Below are 13,664 nucleotides of genomic sequence, written 5' to 3'. Positions count from 1 at the left end.
ATGATTATATGTCAAAAAATTTTGTCTAATCTCTTAATTTTTAAATGTTGGCATCTAATATAAATTTGATAAGAATGCTGTGTATCAAACAAAACCTGCCCCTCTACAGGCCAGATCTGGCCACGGGGCTGCTAGTTTGTGATCTCTGATGATCTTATTTATGTTTTTTAAATAACTGTATATTTCCATGTATACATATTAAAAGGCTGGAAGTACAGATACCAAACTGGTAACAGTGGTTATCTTTGGAAAGTAAAATTACTGAAGGGAGCTTTAGAGGGTAATTTTCACTTTGTACTTGTTTGCACTTAAAAATGTATTTGAATTTTTTAAAAGTGAGTATGTAATACTTTGATAATTAAAATTTTTTTATTTTTGGAAGGGTAACTAAATCAGATGACATCCAAAATTCTGGCTTGGGTACTTGGGTGAATGGTGGTGTCATTGTCTAATATAGGAAATGTAGGAGAAGCAGTTCTGAAGAAAAGGTGGTAGAGTTCAGTTTGGGTTATGCTGTGTTGAAGAGTCCCTGGGTGGTGCACACAGTTAAGCACTGGACTACTAACTGAAAGTCTTAACAGTTCATACCTATTCAGAGGCACCTTGGAAGAAAGGCCTGACAACCTGCTTTTGAAAGGTCACAGCCTTGAAAACCCTATGAAGTGCAGCTGGTTTTGTTTTTTTGTTTGTTTGGTTTTTATATTGAGGTAGGACAGCCAAGTGAAGATTTTTAGTAGGCAGTCAGCTATATACAGGTCCAAAGATCAGAAAAGAAGCCTGTACTGTAAATATGGATTTTTTCCTCAAATATCATCATATAAAGGTGCAAATACGGAGCACAATAGGGAGTAGGTATATTCCTTGAACCCTCTGATACTGTATGTAAAATATGGTTATCCAATAACATCTGCAGCCTGTCTCCATGAGTTTTTTGAGGACCAACTTCCTGGTGGCCTCAAGAGATTACAACTCTAGAAACTTGAATTTAAGTCTTCCTATCACTCAAACTTTTTTTTTTTTTAATCACTCAAACTAGGAGTCCTGGTGGTTTAGTGGTTAAGTGCTACGACTGCTAACCAAAAGGGCAGCAGTTAGAATCCACCAGCCGCTCCTTGCAAACCCTGTGGGGCAGTTCTACTCTTCCTGTAGGGTCGCTATGAGTCAGAATCTACTCATAGTATCACTCAAATTATTCTTTATTGTGAGGCACCTCTGGCTGTCTTTATTTGTATCCTAAATATCTTTAGAACTGATGTAGTTTTCTTTTTAGTTTGTATGTGTTTGGCACAGGCAGCTTGTGTAAGGCCACAATTTTATTTTAAATCTTTTAAAGAATAGATTGCCTATACTTGTGAGAGGTTTTTACCTAAAAGAGACTTCTTTGTTAATATAAAAGCTTGTAGGTATGGCATGGAAGCTTCACATGTACTTTTTTTTTTTTAAATCCTGATAAACAGTGGATTCAATTTCTCTACGAAGCTTTTCCTAATTTCTCTTGCCCTCCCAGGATTGGTCACTTCCTCCTTTGTGCTTTTTCTGAACCCCGTATGTATTTTTTACTGCATTTTATTCCCCTTACTTGTTTATATATCTGTCTCACTGTACTAGATTGTAAACTTCCTGAGTATATGGTCCATATCTTATTCTTTTCCTTATATAATTCCTGGCACATAGAAGGCACTCAAAAATGTTTTATGAATGAATGAACAGGTATAGTGAAGACTGTGAGAAAGCATTTAAGGCAGGGATTGAAAACTGAACTTGTCTTCAGGGTCCAGGCATAAATGAATTAAGCAGGCCTGTTAGGAACTATGGCAGCCTGGGGAGCACATGTCTTACCTGAAAACTTTTTATTGAGGTATAATTTACATATAGGAAAGTCTATATATCATGGGTGTACAACTAAATCCATTTTCACAGTCTGAACTGGATTTTTTTAATGTGGTCCAAACAAAACTGGATCGACCTAAAGGCCACCAGGTTGCAACTTAACAACTACGGCTGTGCGGAGAACTGTACATAGGTGAAAGATTGACTTGTATTTGAATTCTAGTTTGAAGACATCAAATGTAAAAGAACATTTGTGAAACAATTGGGGTTCATTTGCATATTGACTGGATATTTAATATTAGGGAATTATTGTTAATTATTTTTGATCTGATATTTTCTAAAAGAGTCCTTAGAGACACATACCGAACAATTTATGGACAGAATGATATGATGCTGAAATTTGCTTCAAAATAATTTGGGGGAATATGGAAAATAGATGAAGTATAAATAAAACAAGATTGGCCATATGTTGATAATTATTGAAGCTGGCTAGTGTGCACTTGGGGATCATTATATAATTCTAGTTTCGTATATGTTTGACATTTTCCACCCCCAAAAGTAGAGCAAGAGTCCAAGTTAAAGCTTTATATGATTTTCTGGGCCTGGGATAATGGGACCCTACTGCTAGTGACAAAATATAAAATTCTACAACTGTGAAGACTAAAGGTAATGGCATTTTCTTTTCTCATTTATAGGGCCTGACAGTCAGTATACTAAGACTGCTCAGGAGATTGTGAATGTCTGTTACCAGACATTGACTGAGGTAGGTGGTAAAATACTATGTCCTTACTTTGATTATCTATATCTTGCCACTAGAATATAAGTTCATGAAGGACAGGGATTTTTTTACGGGGGCAGGGGGGCCTGTTTTGTTTACTTTTGTATCCCCAGTGCCCAAAACACTTGTTGAATGCGTTGTATGAATTCGTAAATTATTTTGAATCAATAATTGATTATAAATTATATATTCATAATGAATTAATGAATTCATTGATTTCCTTATTTCTCAGTATGATGAACATTTGACTCAACTTGAGAAGGATATTTGTACAGCTAAAGAAGCAGCGTTGGAGGAAGCAGAATTAGAAAGCCTGGACCCAATGACTCCAGGGCCCTACACACCTCAGGTTAGTCTGAGGACTAGGAACTTCCTCTTACAGTTTTCTTATTGGTTTGGGAAATTGGGAGCATGTTAACAGATCTACTTACTGAGATACCCTTCTTCTCTGTCCTTCCTCTTCATATGCCTTTCGTGTGCTTTCTTGTCTTCTCAAAGGCTAAGGTGAGTGAGGGCCATGGGTCTCGGTGGCCTTGTTGAATTCAGAAGAGGCAGTTGTGGGTGAATGAGTGGGATGGGGGGTTTTAGTTGTTTAAGCAGGAATTTGGAAATACCAAATTCCTGACTGCTGTGGCCAGAGGCATCCTTTGAGTCTCCAGAGCTCTCTTGTTCATGAATTGGGGCTCTAGGACATCCCTAGAGTATGGACTTCTCAGTTACAGACACGGGCCACATTATTCCCATGCCATATAAAAAAACCCATTGCCGTCGAGTTGATTCTGACTCCTAGTGACCCTATAGGACAGAGTAGAACTACCCTGTAGAGTTTCCGAGGAGCACCTGGTGGATTCGAACTGCTGACACTTTGGTTAGCAGCCATAGCTCTTAACCACTATGCCACCAGGGTTTCTGCTAAGCCCTGTAAAAAAAAAAAAAAAGCCTGGTAGATCCTGGTTATTCATTCCCTCAGAGGTATTTCATATAGCCTAGATATCATCCGTTTTCTTGGATTGACTCCCTCTTCTGGTGAATGAAGACAGGTAATTATAATATTCTTAAATTTGCAAGTCAGAGGACTAGGGAGCAGGATGAATAAGATATTTTTAGCCTTTCTGACTGAATCTCTGATTTATATTTCATATATACTCTTGGAAGGCTGGGATATTTGAAGAATAGAAATTAGCAGAATATAACTGGTGTTTAGTTTCTGTATTGGAGGCACTATGATAGAGTGAAAAGTGCATGAGCTTTGGCATAAAACGAATCTGGGCTTTAGTCTTAGCTCTGTTACTGTTAGCTTTGTGATCTTTGGAAGTTAAATTAACCTCTCTAATTCAGGTTCTTTTTTTTCCTAAAATCTGCTTTTGAAGGTTGTTGTAAACATAAATAGGTTCACGTGCCTGGCACATGGTAGACATTCAGTAAATGTTGTTTTCCTTCACTGTGTGAAAGTTGTCTATAAACCTTCCAGAAGCCCTTTCAAATTTAGCCAAATGTTTTAATGCTAAATTCTCCCAGTATCCACAGGCATTTTTTTTTCATTCTACCCAGGTTTCACTCTGAACTGATAATGCAACCTATGTGATCTCTCCCTATCTATCTCTCTTTTACTTTTTCTTTTACCCCAAAACCTAGGTTACTGAGGGGCCAGGTACAAAGAACCCTCAGATACTTCTTCCAGGCCCAGAACAAGGAAAGGCTCTTGGAGTGTGTGGGCAGATTGGGTCAAGGGGTCTTGGGTGAGTGATGTTGCCCAGGAAGGCCCTATTTGCTAATAGGCCCACAGCTTTCACAAGGCCCTTTCTGGTAAGTTAAAGCCTGGGTATTAGCCATCATTCCCCCAAGAGAATCTAGCTACTAAGTGGCAAATGGTTTGCTCTAGTCTAGAAGCCTAAGCCTAGTTGTTTGGTAAGTCAAAGCCTTGGACCCAAAAGTCATCTTTTTCCTTTCTTCCCTACCCCTCATACCTTACCCGAAATAGCTGAGGAAAATCTGGCAGCTGTTCTACCTCCTGAGCGGTAGCTATTGTTTAGTGTAGTTAAAGGGTCCCCTATGAAGAGTAGTTTAGTGGAGTGTTAAACTCGTTGCCATCGAGTCGATTCCAAATCATAGTGACCCTATAGGACAGAGTAGAACTGCCCCACAGAGTTTCCAAGGAGCAGCAGTGATGGATTCGAACTGCTGACCTTTTGGTTAGCAGCCATAACTTTTAAGTACTGCACCACTATGGCGCCTCCATAGTAGAATGTGCTGCTTCGTTATTCCAGTTCACCCCTTCACCATTCTTTTCACTCATACATATACAATTTGAGGTAGTAAGCCCAACTCATGACCTCTTAATTTGAGGAAGATGGCTCATGAGTGACTGTCCTTACTCATTACTGTTCTCAAACCCAGATGTTATTAGAGAGTGTTTGTGTAAGTTTAACTGGTGTATACACTTCTGGTGTATACAAACATGATAGGAATCATACATTACTTCCAAATTCTAAATGGTGGTAGTTAGTCATGTATTTTCAGTCAACTATTCCAGCCTACCTTGCATTGCATCATACATTTAGCTTAACAGTTTATCTAAAACTGCTTGCTTTGCAGTTCGCACACAAGCATTCCTTATATTCCATACTACAGTACAAGATTTTGCAGAATTTCATTCCCTGATTTTCCCTTCTCTTCCACAGCTGTTTTATCTGTTCTGTAATGCTTTGAATTCTGTTTTCCTGCTCTTTATTCAAAGCCCTCTTCTCAGCTTTCCCTGCTTGTATGTTTGCTTTATTAAAAAAGTAGCATATATGGGTTTTCTGTTGATAAAAGTAACAAGTTCATTGTGAAAAATTAGAAAATACGAAGAAGAAAACAAGACACCTGTAATCAGTTCCACCACTCAGAAAGAACCAACCACTGTGAACATTTTGATGTATTTCTTTCTAATCTGTGTTGTGTATGTGAGTGTACATTTATAGACACTTTCAAAATGAAATTGGTCAAGATGGTTTTGTGTCCTGTTCTTTTCCCTTTACGTTATGGGCATTTTATCATTTCACTAAATAGTCTTTGAAGACATGATTTTTTTAATAGCTACATAATATTTCTACCCTCAGCCAGGTTTTTTAGTTAACTCTTTCCTAGCCTCCTCTTTATTAGTCCTCCCTGCCCTCCTATCACTGAATGGTCCATTTGCTAATTCTTTGTCATTTTCAGGGGAGGGAAAAGAGAAGTTATTATTGAGTAACAGGCATTGGGTAAGGAGCTTACACATACATCTTAATTCTCACAACAACCCTGGAAGGTAGACATTATCATCCATGTTTTATCATTGAGGAAACCAAGGATTAGAGAGATGAAGTAATTTGTTAAAGTTACTCAGCTAGTAGGTGGTGGAGCCAGGGCTCAAATCCAGGGCAGTTTACTCCAAAGCCTGTGGTTTTTCACCACACCATTTTGCCTCATGGTATCCTCTAACAAGCTCATAGCTGTCAAACCATTACATGCTTTTGTCAGAATTGAAAGTCCTTTACCTCATTTCCTCTTAAATGTCTCTAAATCAAAATATAACACTGGTCATAAAAGGTGGGCCTATAGACATTAAGACAAGGCTTAGAACAAGCTAGATTATTGACCAGAAAGGTTTTAGGACATAGGCTTGTCCCATAGCTTTAATGTGCTTCTGTTTCAGGCTTCTGATCAGATATATCAGATGCCTCTCTGCTAGAGATTCCCATTTGTAAGATTCCCAAAAACCTGTCCTGAAACTGTGCCAAACTGTTTTCTCTTTAACTGGATTGCTCTGCATGACCTTTCTCTGCAGTGAATGCTCTAAAGGGAGTTCTCTGCATTTCTTCCTCAATTCCCTAAACAAAAAAGCTAAATTGTACGTTTTGTGCCACAGCCTCCTGATTTGTATGATACCAACACATCCCTCAGTATGTCTCGAGATGCCTCTGTATTTCAAGATGAGAGCAATATGTCTGTCCTAGATATTCCCACTACCACTCTGGAAAAGCAGGTAACACAGGTACGATGTTCTTTTTCTTTTAGTGAGATTGGTAGTATGCTTGGGGAATGGAGGGTAGAGGTGCAGTGGTGGTGGTGGTATATGGCATACATCAGGATGACTGGGCCCTTTGGCCCTGGGAATGAAGGCTTAGAAATGTGATTTCAAGGTGAGATGGTGGCGGGTCACATGACTGGCATTGTCTTCTGTCTGTTCCCATGGGCAGAATCAGGCACAGCAGAACTTCAGGGACATCACAAGTGTGGAAAGTATAAGAGGCATCAGAGCAACCTGACAGGTGACTAGAAAGACCAACTGCGTTCAAAGACAGAGTTCAAAATAATTGCTCTGCTGCTTTACTGTATGCATGTTATAATCTAAATTAAAATGATTTGTTAAACTAAATAAAAAATAATTGGCCTGTTCTAGAGGTGCCAGAAGAAACTCCTGATGTGAAAATTCTATCAGCTGTTCTCAGTCAGGTTCCACAGAAGAGTATAAAACTTAGGAGGGTTTTTCTATCCCAGAGAGTCCAACACAAGCTAAGAAAGCTTGGGTTAGAAAGGAAGAGTCTCCTTTTGATGATACAGTAAGAGTAGACCAAAGACCTTCCTGTTCTTTGGGTTTTTACCCTACCTCTTATTTCCAAAGAATCAGTGGGGGAAAATGCACATGCCTTGAGCTGTGTAAACAGCCCCCACTAGCAGTGGGATTGGCTGGGATATTAGGGAGGAACATCAATCCTGGGTGAGAACCCTTTGTTAACTCCTCCTACACGCACGTCCCTCAATGATGTGCTATTTGTGTTCCTTACTCAGATGCACCAGGGCCGAGGTAGGCTGGGCGAGGAAGACTCTGATGTAGATATTGAAGGGTATGATGAGGAGGAGGAGGATGGGAAACCTAAGACTCCAGGCCCAGTGAGTATGCTTACAGAAAGCTTATGGTTACATTATACCCTTATATGATAGGAGCCCCCAAAGTACGGGACAGGCCAAATCCCGCGGTGATATTAGAAGGTCTCCATAGTGAGTCCCCAGTATGACTTTAATACTTGGAACCAGCTAAACAAGTTTATCTACAAAAATTCTTGTGAGGCAGCAAGGGTGGCTGGTGGTGGCTTCTGGTCAGTTGATGGGACTCTTACCCTCAATTGGTCTCATTCAGGAAGGTGAAGATGGAGATGGTGATCTTGCAGATGAAGAGGAAGGAACTGTGCAACAACCTCAAGCCAGTGTCCTGTATGAGGATTTGCTTATGTCTGAAGGAGAGGATGATGACGATGATGCTGGGAGTGATGAAGAAGGAGATAATCCCTTTTCTGGTAAGTCTAGCTCCTTTGTTTTTATTCTTGTATAGCTCACCATAGATAGCATCCTTAGGACAAGGAAGCTCTTGGCCACACATGTTGTTTTCAGATGCTGATTCTTACTGAAGTCCCATTAATAGACCTGAGAGTACTAAGCACTCACTCATAGGATGATCATACTGTATAGTCTCAGAGGAAGTGAAGAAATACAGTACAGGAGGTAAAAAGATGGTAGGGGAAAAGGCAATGCCTAAGTAGCAGCTTTGATTTAAATACTTGCTGAAGATGAGAAAGAAGTGTGAGGTGTGGCAACAGGGAAGAAAAATGAAGAAAAAACATTCTGATTTGGAATATCCCAGGAAAAAGTATAGGAGGAGATGGTAGGGGGAAAAAAAAGATAGGTTGGATTGAGATGGAAAAAGTAAATGATTGTTTGAATTCATTTCCCAACTACAGATTTTGCCATTGTTGTGACCCTTCACAGTTAAAAGAGAGGCCTCTGAGGGGAGGAGTAAGTACAGGCAAGATGCCTGTGTAGATTTGTGGGAGTGAGTGGTTTTGGAAGACCAAGCTAAAGATGTCAATTACGTCAAGTTTATCACTTGATGAAGCAGATTCGATCTCTTTTTACAGCTATCCAGCTAAGCGAAAGTGGAAGTGACTCTGATGTGGGGTCCGGTGGGATTAGACCCAAACAGCCCCGCATGCTTCCGGAGAACACAAGGATGGGCATGGAAAATGAAGAGAGCATGATGTCTTATGAGGGAGACGGTGGGGAGGCTTCCCATGGTTTGGAGGATAGCAACATCAGGTAACCGGCAGCAACTACAGGGCTGTGGCATCAGTGCCCAGCTATGATGTCAGAGGGCTCAGCATCAGATTACTTTCATCCATCAAACATTTCCTGAGCACCTACTAGGGCCAGGCACTGTGCTAGGCCCCGGGGGACACAGAGGAGCAAGACATATCCTGCCCTTGAGGATCTCACAGTCTAGTGGAAGAGACTGACACAAACAAATAATTACTAATACAATGTGATAAGTGCTATCGCATAAGTAAGCTCTAAGTGTCAAGGTACCACTGAAGAAGGGAGTGTCTTACTCTGCTTGGAGTAATCAGGGAAAGTTTCACAGACGAGGGAACATTTGAACCGGGCCTTAAAGGATGAATAGGAGTCTACTAAGTAGATATGGTGGCAGCAGGTGGGGAGATCTTTATAGATGGAACAATATATTCAAAGGCACAGAAATACAAGATAACATAAAGTATGTTGCAGAGCTAAAGGAGGTTGTTGGGAGTTGAGACGCTGGAAATACTAGCAAGGGATTATATTGTGGAAGACCTTAAATGACATGTTAAGACATTTGGATTTTATCCTACAGATAATGGGAATTGTCACTCTAAGGAAAACGAAGTAACTTAAAAATTGTGTATTAAATAACTCTTAGGGCAACATGAGACAGACGATGAGGATCTGTCAGGAGCAGGGGGAGAATGAAGGAACATATTCCAGAGCTATTTAGAAGGTAGATCAATTGGGTTTAGGAGATAAGGAAGTCAGATGAATAATGAATCTGAGAATGTCATTGTGATAGGAAAGAGGAAGAACAGGTATTAGATGGGGTGGGAAAAGAGGAAAAAATGAATTTGGCTTTGGGCATCCAGCAAGCAGTTAGGGTCTTATCTATTCATTCAGCAAGCATTTATCACCAGTACAAAAATAACTAAAATGTGATGCCTTCCTTTCAGGAATTCAGTCTACTGGGAGGCCTGCAATTGGTAAACAGGCAATCACAATATAACGTGATATATGCTGTGATAGGCAACCACAGGATTTTTCCGGAGCTTGGGTAGGGGTTGGGAGAGGGAAGCTGGTTAGAGAAGAAAACTGAGCTGAATACAAATAGGAATTAGCTAGATGAAGAAGAAAGCAAAGGGCATTCCAGAGAACAAGGATACTACATGTATGAAGACACAGAGGCATGAAACACTTTTAGAGAACACAAGTAGCTCAGTGTGGCTGGAGCTTTTGATTGATCAATGTAAGAGTGATCAGAGATGATTTAGATACAGGTAAGGGCCAACTCATGAAGGACCTGAAAGTTTTGAGCAGGCATGAATGAGTGTAGTATGATCAGATTTACATTGTAGAAAGATTGTTCTGCCCCAGAAGAAAAGTGGGCAAAAGACATGAGCTAATAATTTACAAAAGAAATGCAAATAGCCAATACATATATGATATTATATATTCTTTAATAATCAGAGATGAGCAGTAAAACAATGAGATACAATTTTTTGCCTATCAGATTGACAAAGATTAAAATGAGTAGCAATGCCCAGTGTTGGAGAGGGTGTGAGAAGAAAAGAATATTCTACTGGTGGTGATGTAAATTGATACTTTCTGGAAGTATAACAATTTATAAATCAAAAACTTAAAAATATGTACATCCTCTTTGGCCCAGTATTCCATGTTTAGGAAATTATTCTACGGGAGTAATAGAACACCATCAAGATGTTTGTTCAATGATGTTATCACAGCACTGTTTCTAATAGTGGAAAAATTGGAGATAGCTTCAGTGTCCTAGTGAGAGACTTAAAAAAATCATGTTACAGCCATAAGTGGAATACCGCGCAGCTCTTAAAATGCTATAGATGTATGTTTATTGACATGGAAAGGTGTTCATTATCATTAGTGAAAAAAGCAGATTCCTAAAGAGTATGTAGAGTATCCCAATATTGTAAATTAAAAAAAAAAATGTTTAAGCATATAACTGCATAGAAGAAAATTTGGAAGGTCATCATATACCAAGAGTATCTCTGAGTGGTGGTGTTATTGGTGACTTTTTTTCTGGTGTGTATGTTCTAATTTTTTACCAATGAACGTGCTTTACTTGTGTGATTTTTTTTTAAGTAAAATTAAGAATAAACAAACAAACAAAAAATAAAGAGCACTCTGGCAGAAGTGTGAAGACTGAATATGAATGAATTGGAGGAGAGCAAGACTGGAGGCATGAAGATACTATTTCAGTAGTGTAGCCCAGAGATCACAGTGGACTAAGTAAGTGAAGGCAGTCAGGGTAGGGATGGAAAGGAGGGGTTAGAGACAAGATATATTGAAGAGGTAGAATCTTTATGACTGTTGTAACTGGATATGTAGGTGAGTGAGGCTGTAAGTGGTAGATGAAACCATGAGGCTTGGAGCATTTATGGTCATGTGCTGGCAGTGTGTGTTGTCCAGGTGTAGGGGAGTTTCTTTCATTCAGGTTCTTGTGTTTATGAATGAGGTTGGCAAGTTGATGTTTCTGAACAGGATTATTTTTCTCTCTGGGATCTGTAGAACAGTCTAGAACCAGTCATTTTAGTGTTCAGGGGAGGTGAGATGGGCTGATCCCTTGGTAACGCTGAGAATGGGACTGGTCAGCTTGAGGATGGTGCCCGAGCTTGAGAGATGACATATTTCTCTTCTCAGTTATGGGAGCTATGAGGAGCCTGATCCCAAGTCGAACACCCAAGACACAAGCTTCAGCAGCATCGGTGGGTATGAGGTATCAGAGGAGGAAGAAGATGAGGAGGAAGAGCAGCGCTCTGGGCCGAGTGTACTAAGCCAGGTCCACCTGTCAGAGGACGAGGAGGACAGTGAGGATTTCCACTCCATTGCTGGGGACAGTGACTTGGACTCTGATGAATGAGGCTTCTTTTGGGCCTCCTTGGTCAGCCTTCGCTGTTCTCTAGCCTAGGTGGTTCACCTTGCCCTGATTTGTTTATATTTGTACAGTGTCTGATCCTGAAATCACCAGATTAACTAACACCTTAGCATTTAAAAAAGTAGTAAATGATAATAAATCACCTCTTCTGATCTTCCTGGGACATTGTCACCCTTTGATTTAAAGCAAAGCAACCCCCTCGCCCCACCACTACCAAACAGAAGAGAGAGAGAGATGAGTGCTCCTTCTTCTCCAGTACCTTCCTTTAACTCCATTTATTGCTCTTGGTATTGTTTTTCCCTGGGAAGGGAAGAGAAATTATGAAAGGACTAATAACTTTATGTCCTCTTGATGTATTAGAAATTTTCCAAGCATGGTATCATCTCAGTTTTCTTATTTGCAGGCTGGAACAGGTGACAGCACCCCTGCTGGGACAGAGAATTGAATTCTGATAGATTGTACCACACTATACTTAAAAACAAACCTATCAGACAAACTGCCAGTTATTTATATTATTTATTTGATTATGCAGTGCCTTGTTCCTAAATGGATTTGAGGCAGATAACTGTAAATCTTTGGAACAGCCTGTATGTCAGAAATGATATGTTGCCATGTAAATGTATTCTGTCCCTCTGCTCCCAGGGGAAATGGTAGGGAAATGGTAAGTTCCTTAGGGCAAAGACTGTGTCTTCTGTTTCTTTTCATGCTTAGGATATGGTTCTGTGCATAGTGGGTACTCAGAAAATGTTTCTAGAATCATAAACTCCTCAACGAGTAATGTTACTGAGCATCTGCTCCATGACAAGCACTCTATCAGATCCTTGGGATGCAAAGGTAAATAAGACACATCTCTTTTACCCAAAGAGCTCACCGTCAACTTGGGGGAGGGAGGGTGGTATTCAAAATATGTTCATAAATCATTACAGAACTATGAGAAAAAGTGCAATTAAGAAGCTAGATATAAAGTATAGGGGATAATAGAGAAGTGATCATGTCTGAAAAAGTTAGGGAAGTCTTGCTAGAGATAATTTTTAAGCTGATTGTTGAAGAATGAGTAGGAGTTTGCCAGATGGAAAAGTCTAGGCAGTGTAACATGAAGTGAAAAAGGCCAAAGTCTAGAAATGGCAGAGTGTGTTCCTAGTTTGTTTGTTTGTTTGTTTGTACCTGCCTTGTTCCAGAAAGGATTTACGGTGATTTAAATCCTTTAATGCTGGAGTGGCTAGAGATGAGACAAAGATGGGAAGGAAGCATGTCATCAAGAGCTTTACATTTGATACTAATGAGTGTGAATTTTATATTATGGCAAATGAAGAGCTAGAAAGGAGTGATATAATCAGATTTATGTTTTAGAAATTTTCTGTATATTGAATGAAGAAAGAAACTGAAAAATCATGTATAATGTGAACCCATTTTTGTAAAAGACAACCGTGTGTGTATTTATATGTATTTATATGTACTTGTGTATGCAAAGGAAAAGGTCTGAAAGAGGGTATATGCTAAACTGTTCACAACGATAACCTCTGGGTAATGGGATTGGAGGGGAGGAGGTTAGACGGTTGTGTGTATACTAAGTGGGATATTGTGCTTTTATTTCTGTATTGTTTACATTTTTATAAGTATGTATTATTTTTGTAATAAAAACTAAAAAAAATTTCAGTGGCAGTGTGGAGAATGGTTTGGAGGGGAGCAAATCTAGTTCAAGTAAGGGGAAATGGGGCCTGAACTAGGGCTGTGCAATTGTGATGGGAAGGAGGGGGATGGATTTGAGAAATAATAGAATCAACAGGATTTGATGACCAGTTGACATTTGGGGGTGCAGGGGGAAAAGGTAGCTTCCAGAATTTTAGGTGACAGGGTGGGTATATGGTATTAATTCATTCGACATTTATAAAGTCCCCTATTTTGGGGGGGGGGAGTTCAGGCATGGTTATTTTTTTATTGTGGTAAAAATACATATAAAAAAGCCAATGAGGAGGCGGGACCAAGATGGCAAACTAGCCGGAAGCTTCTGCTGAGCCCTCTTACAACAAAGACCAAAAAAATCAAGTG

The 13,664-nt window shown here is 39.7% G+C and overlaps 1 protein-coding gene across 10 annotated transcripts in view; it reads left to right on the top strand.

The window, feature by feature from the left end:
• TAF1 (TATA-box binding protein associated factor 1) overlaps window positions 1–13,242 on the top strand; it is a 73,659-nt gene extending 60,417 nt beyond the window's left edge. For 3 of the 10 annotated variants that reach the window (XM_049871595.1, XM_049871594.1, XM_049871593.1), the window contains exons 33-39: window positions 2,526–2,593; window positions 2,841–2,957; window positions 6,498–6,623; window positions 7,421–7,522; window positions 7,770–7,926; window positions 8,545–8,722; window positions 11,381–13,242. In XM_049871595.1, coding sequence (XP_049727552.1) covers window positions 2,526–2,593; window positions 2,841–2,957; window positions 6,498–6,623; window positions 7,421–7,522; window positions 7,770–7,926; window positions 8,545–8,722; window positions 11,381–11,600 — 968 coding nt within the window. In that variant the 3' untranslated portion in view covers window positions 11,601–13,242. Of the gene's footprint in view, window positions 1–2,525; window positions 2,594–2,840; window positions 2,958–6,497; window positions 6,624–6,828; window positions 6,901–7,420; window positions 7,523–7,769; window positions 7,927–8,544; window positions 8,723–10,822 lie in introns of those variants that run through there. The other 7 variants (XM_049871599.1, XM_049871596.1, XR_007515761.1 and 4 more) reach the window with 6 other exon arrangements.
• Window positions 13,243–13,664: the final 422 nt, after the last annotated feature.

Source organism: Elephas maximus, chromosome X, assembly GCF_024166365.1.
Source record: "Elephas maximus indicus isolate mEleMax1 chromosome X, mEleMax1 primary haplotype, whole genome shotgun sequence".
In the NCBI taxonomy this organism is placed as follows: domain Eukaryota; kingdom Metazoa; phylum Chordata; class Mammalia; order Proboscidea; family Elephantidae; genus Elephas; species Elephas maximus.
This window is presented reverse-complemented; position numbering and strand designations above follow the sequence as displayed.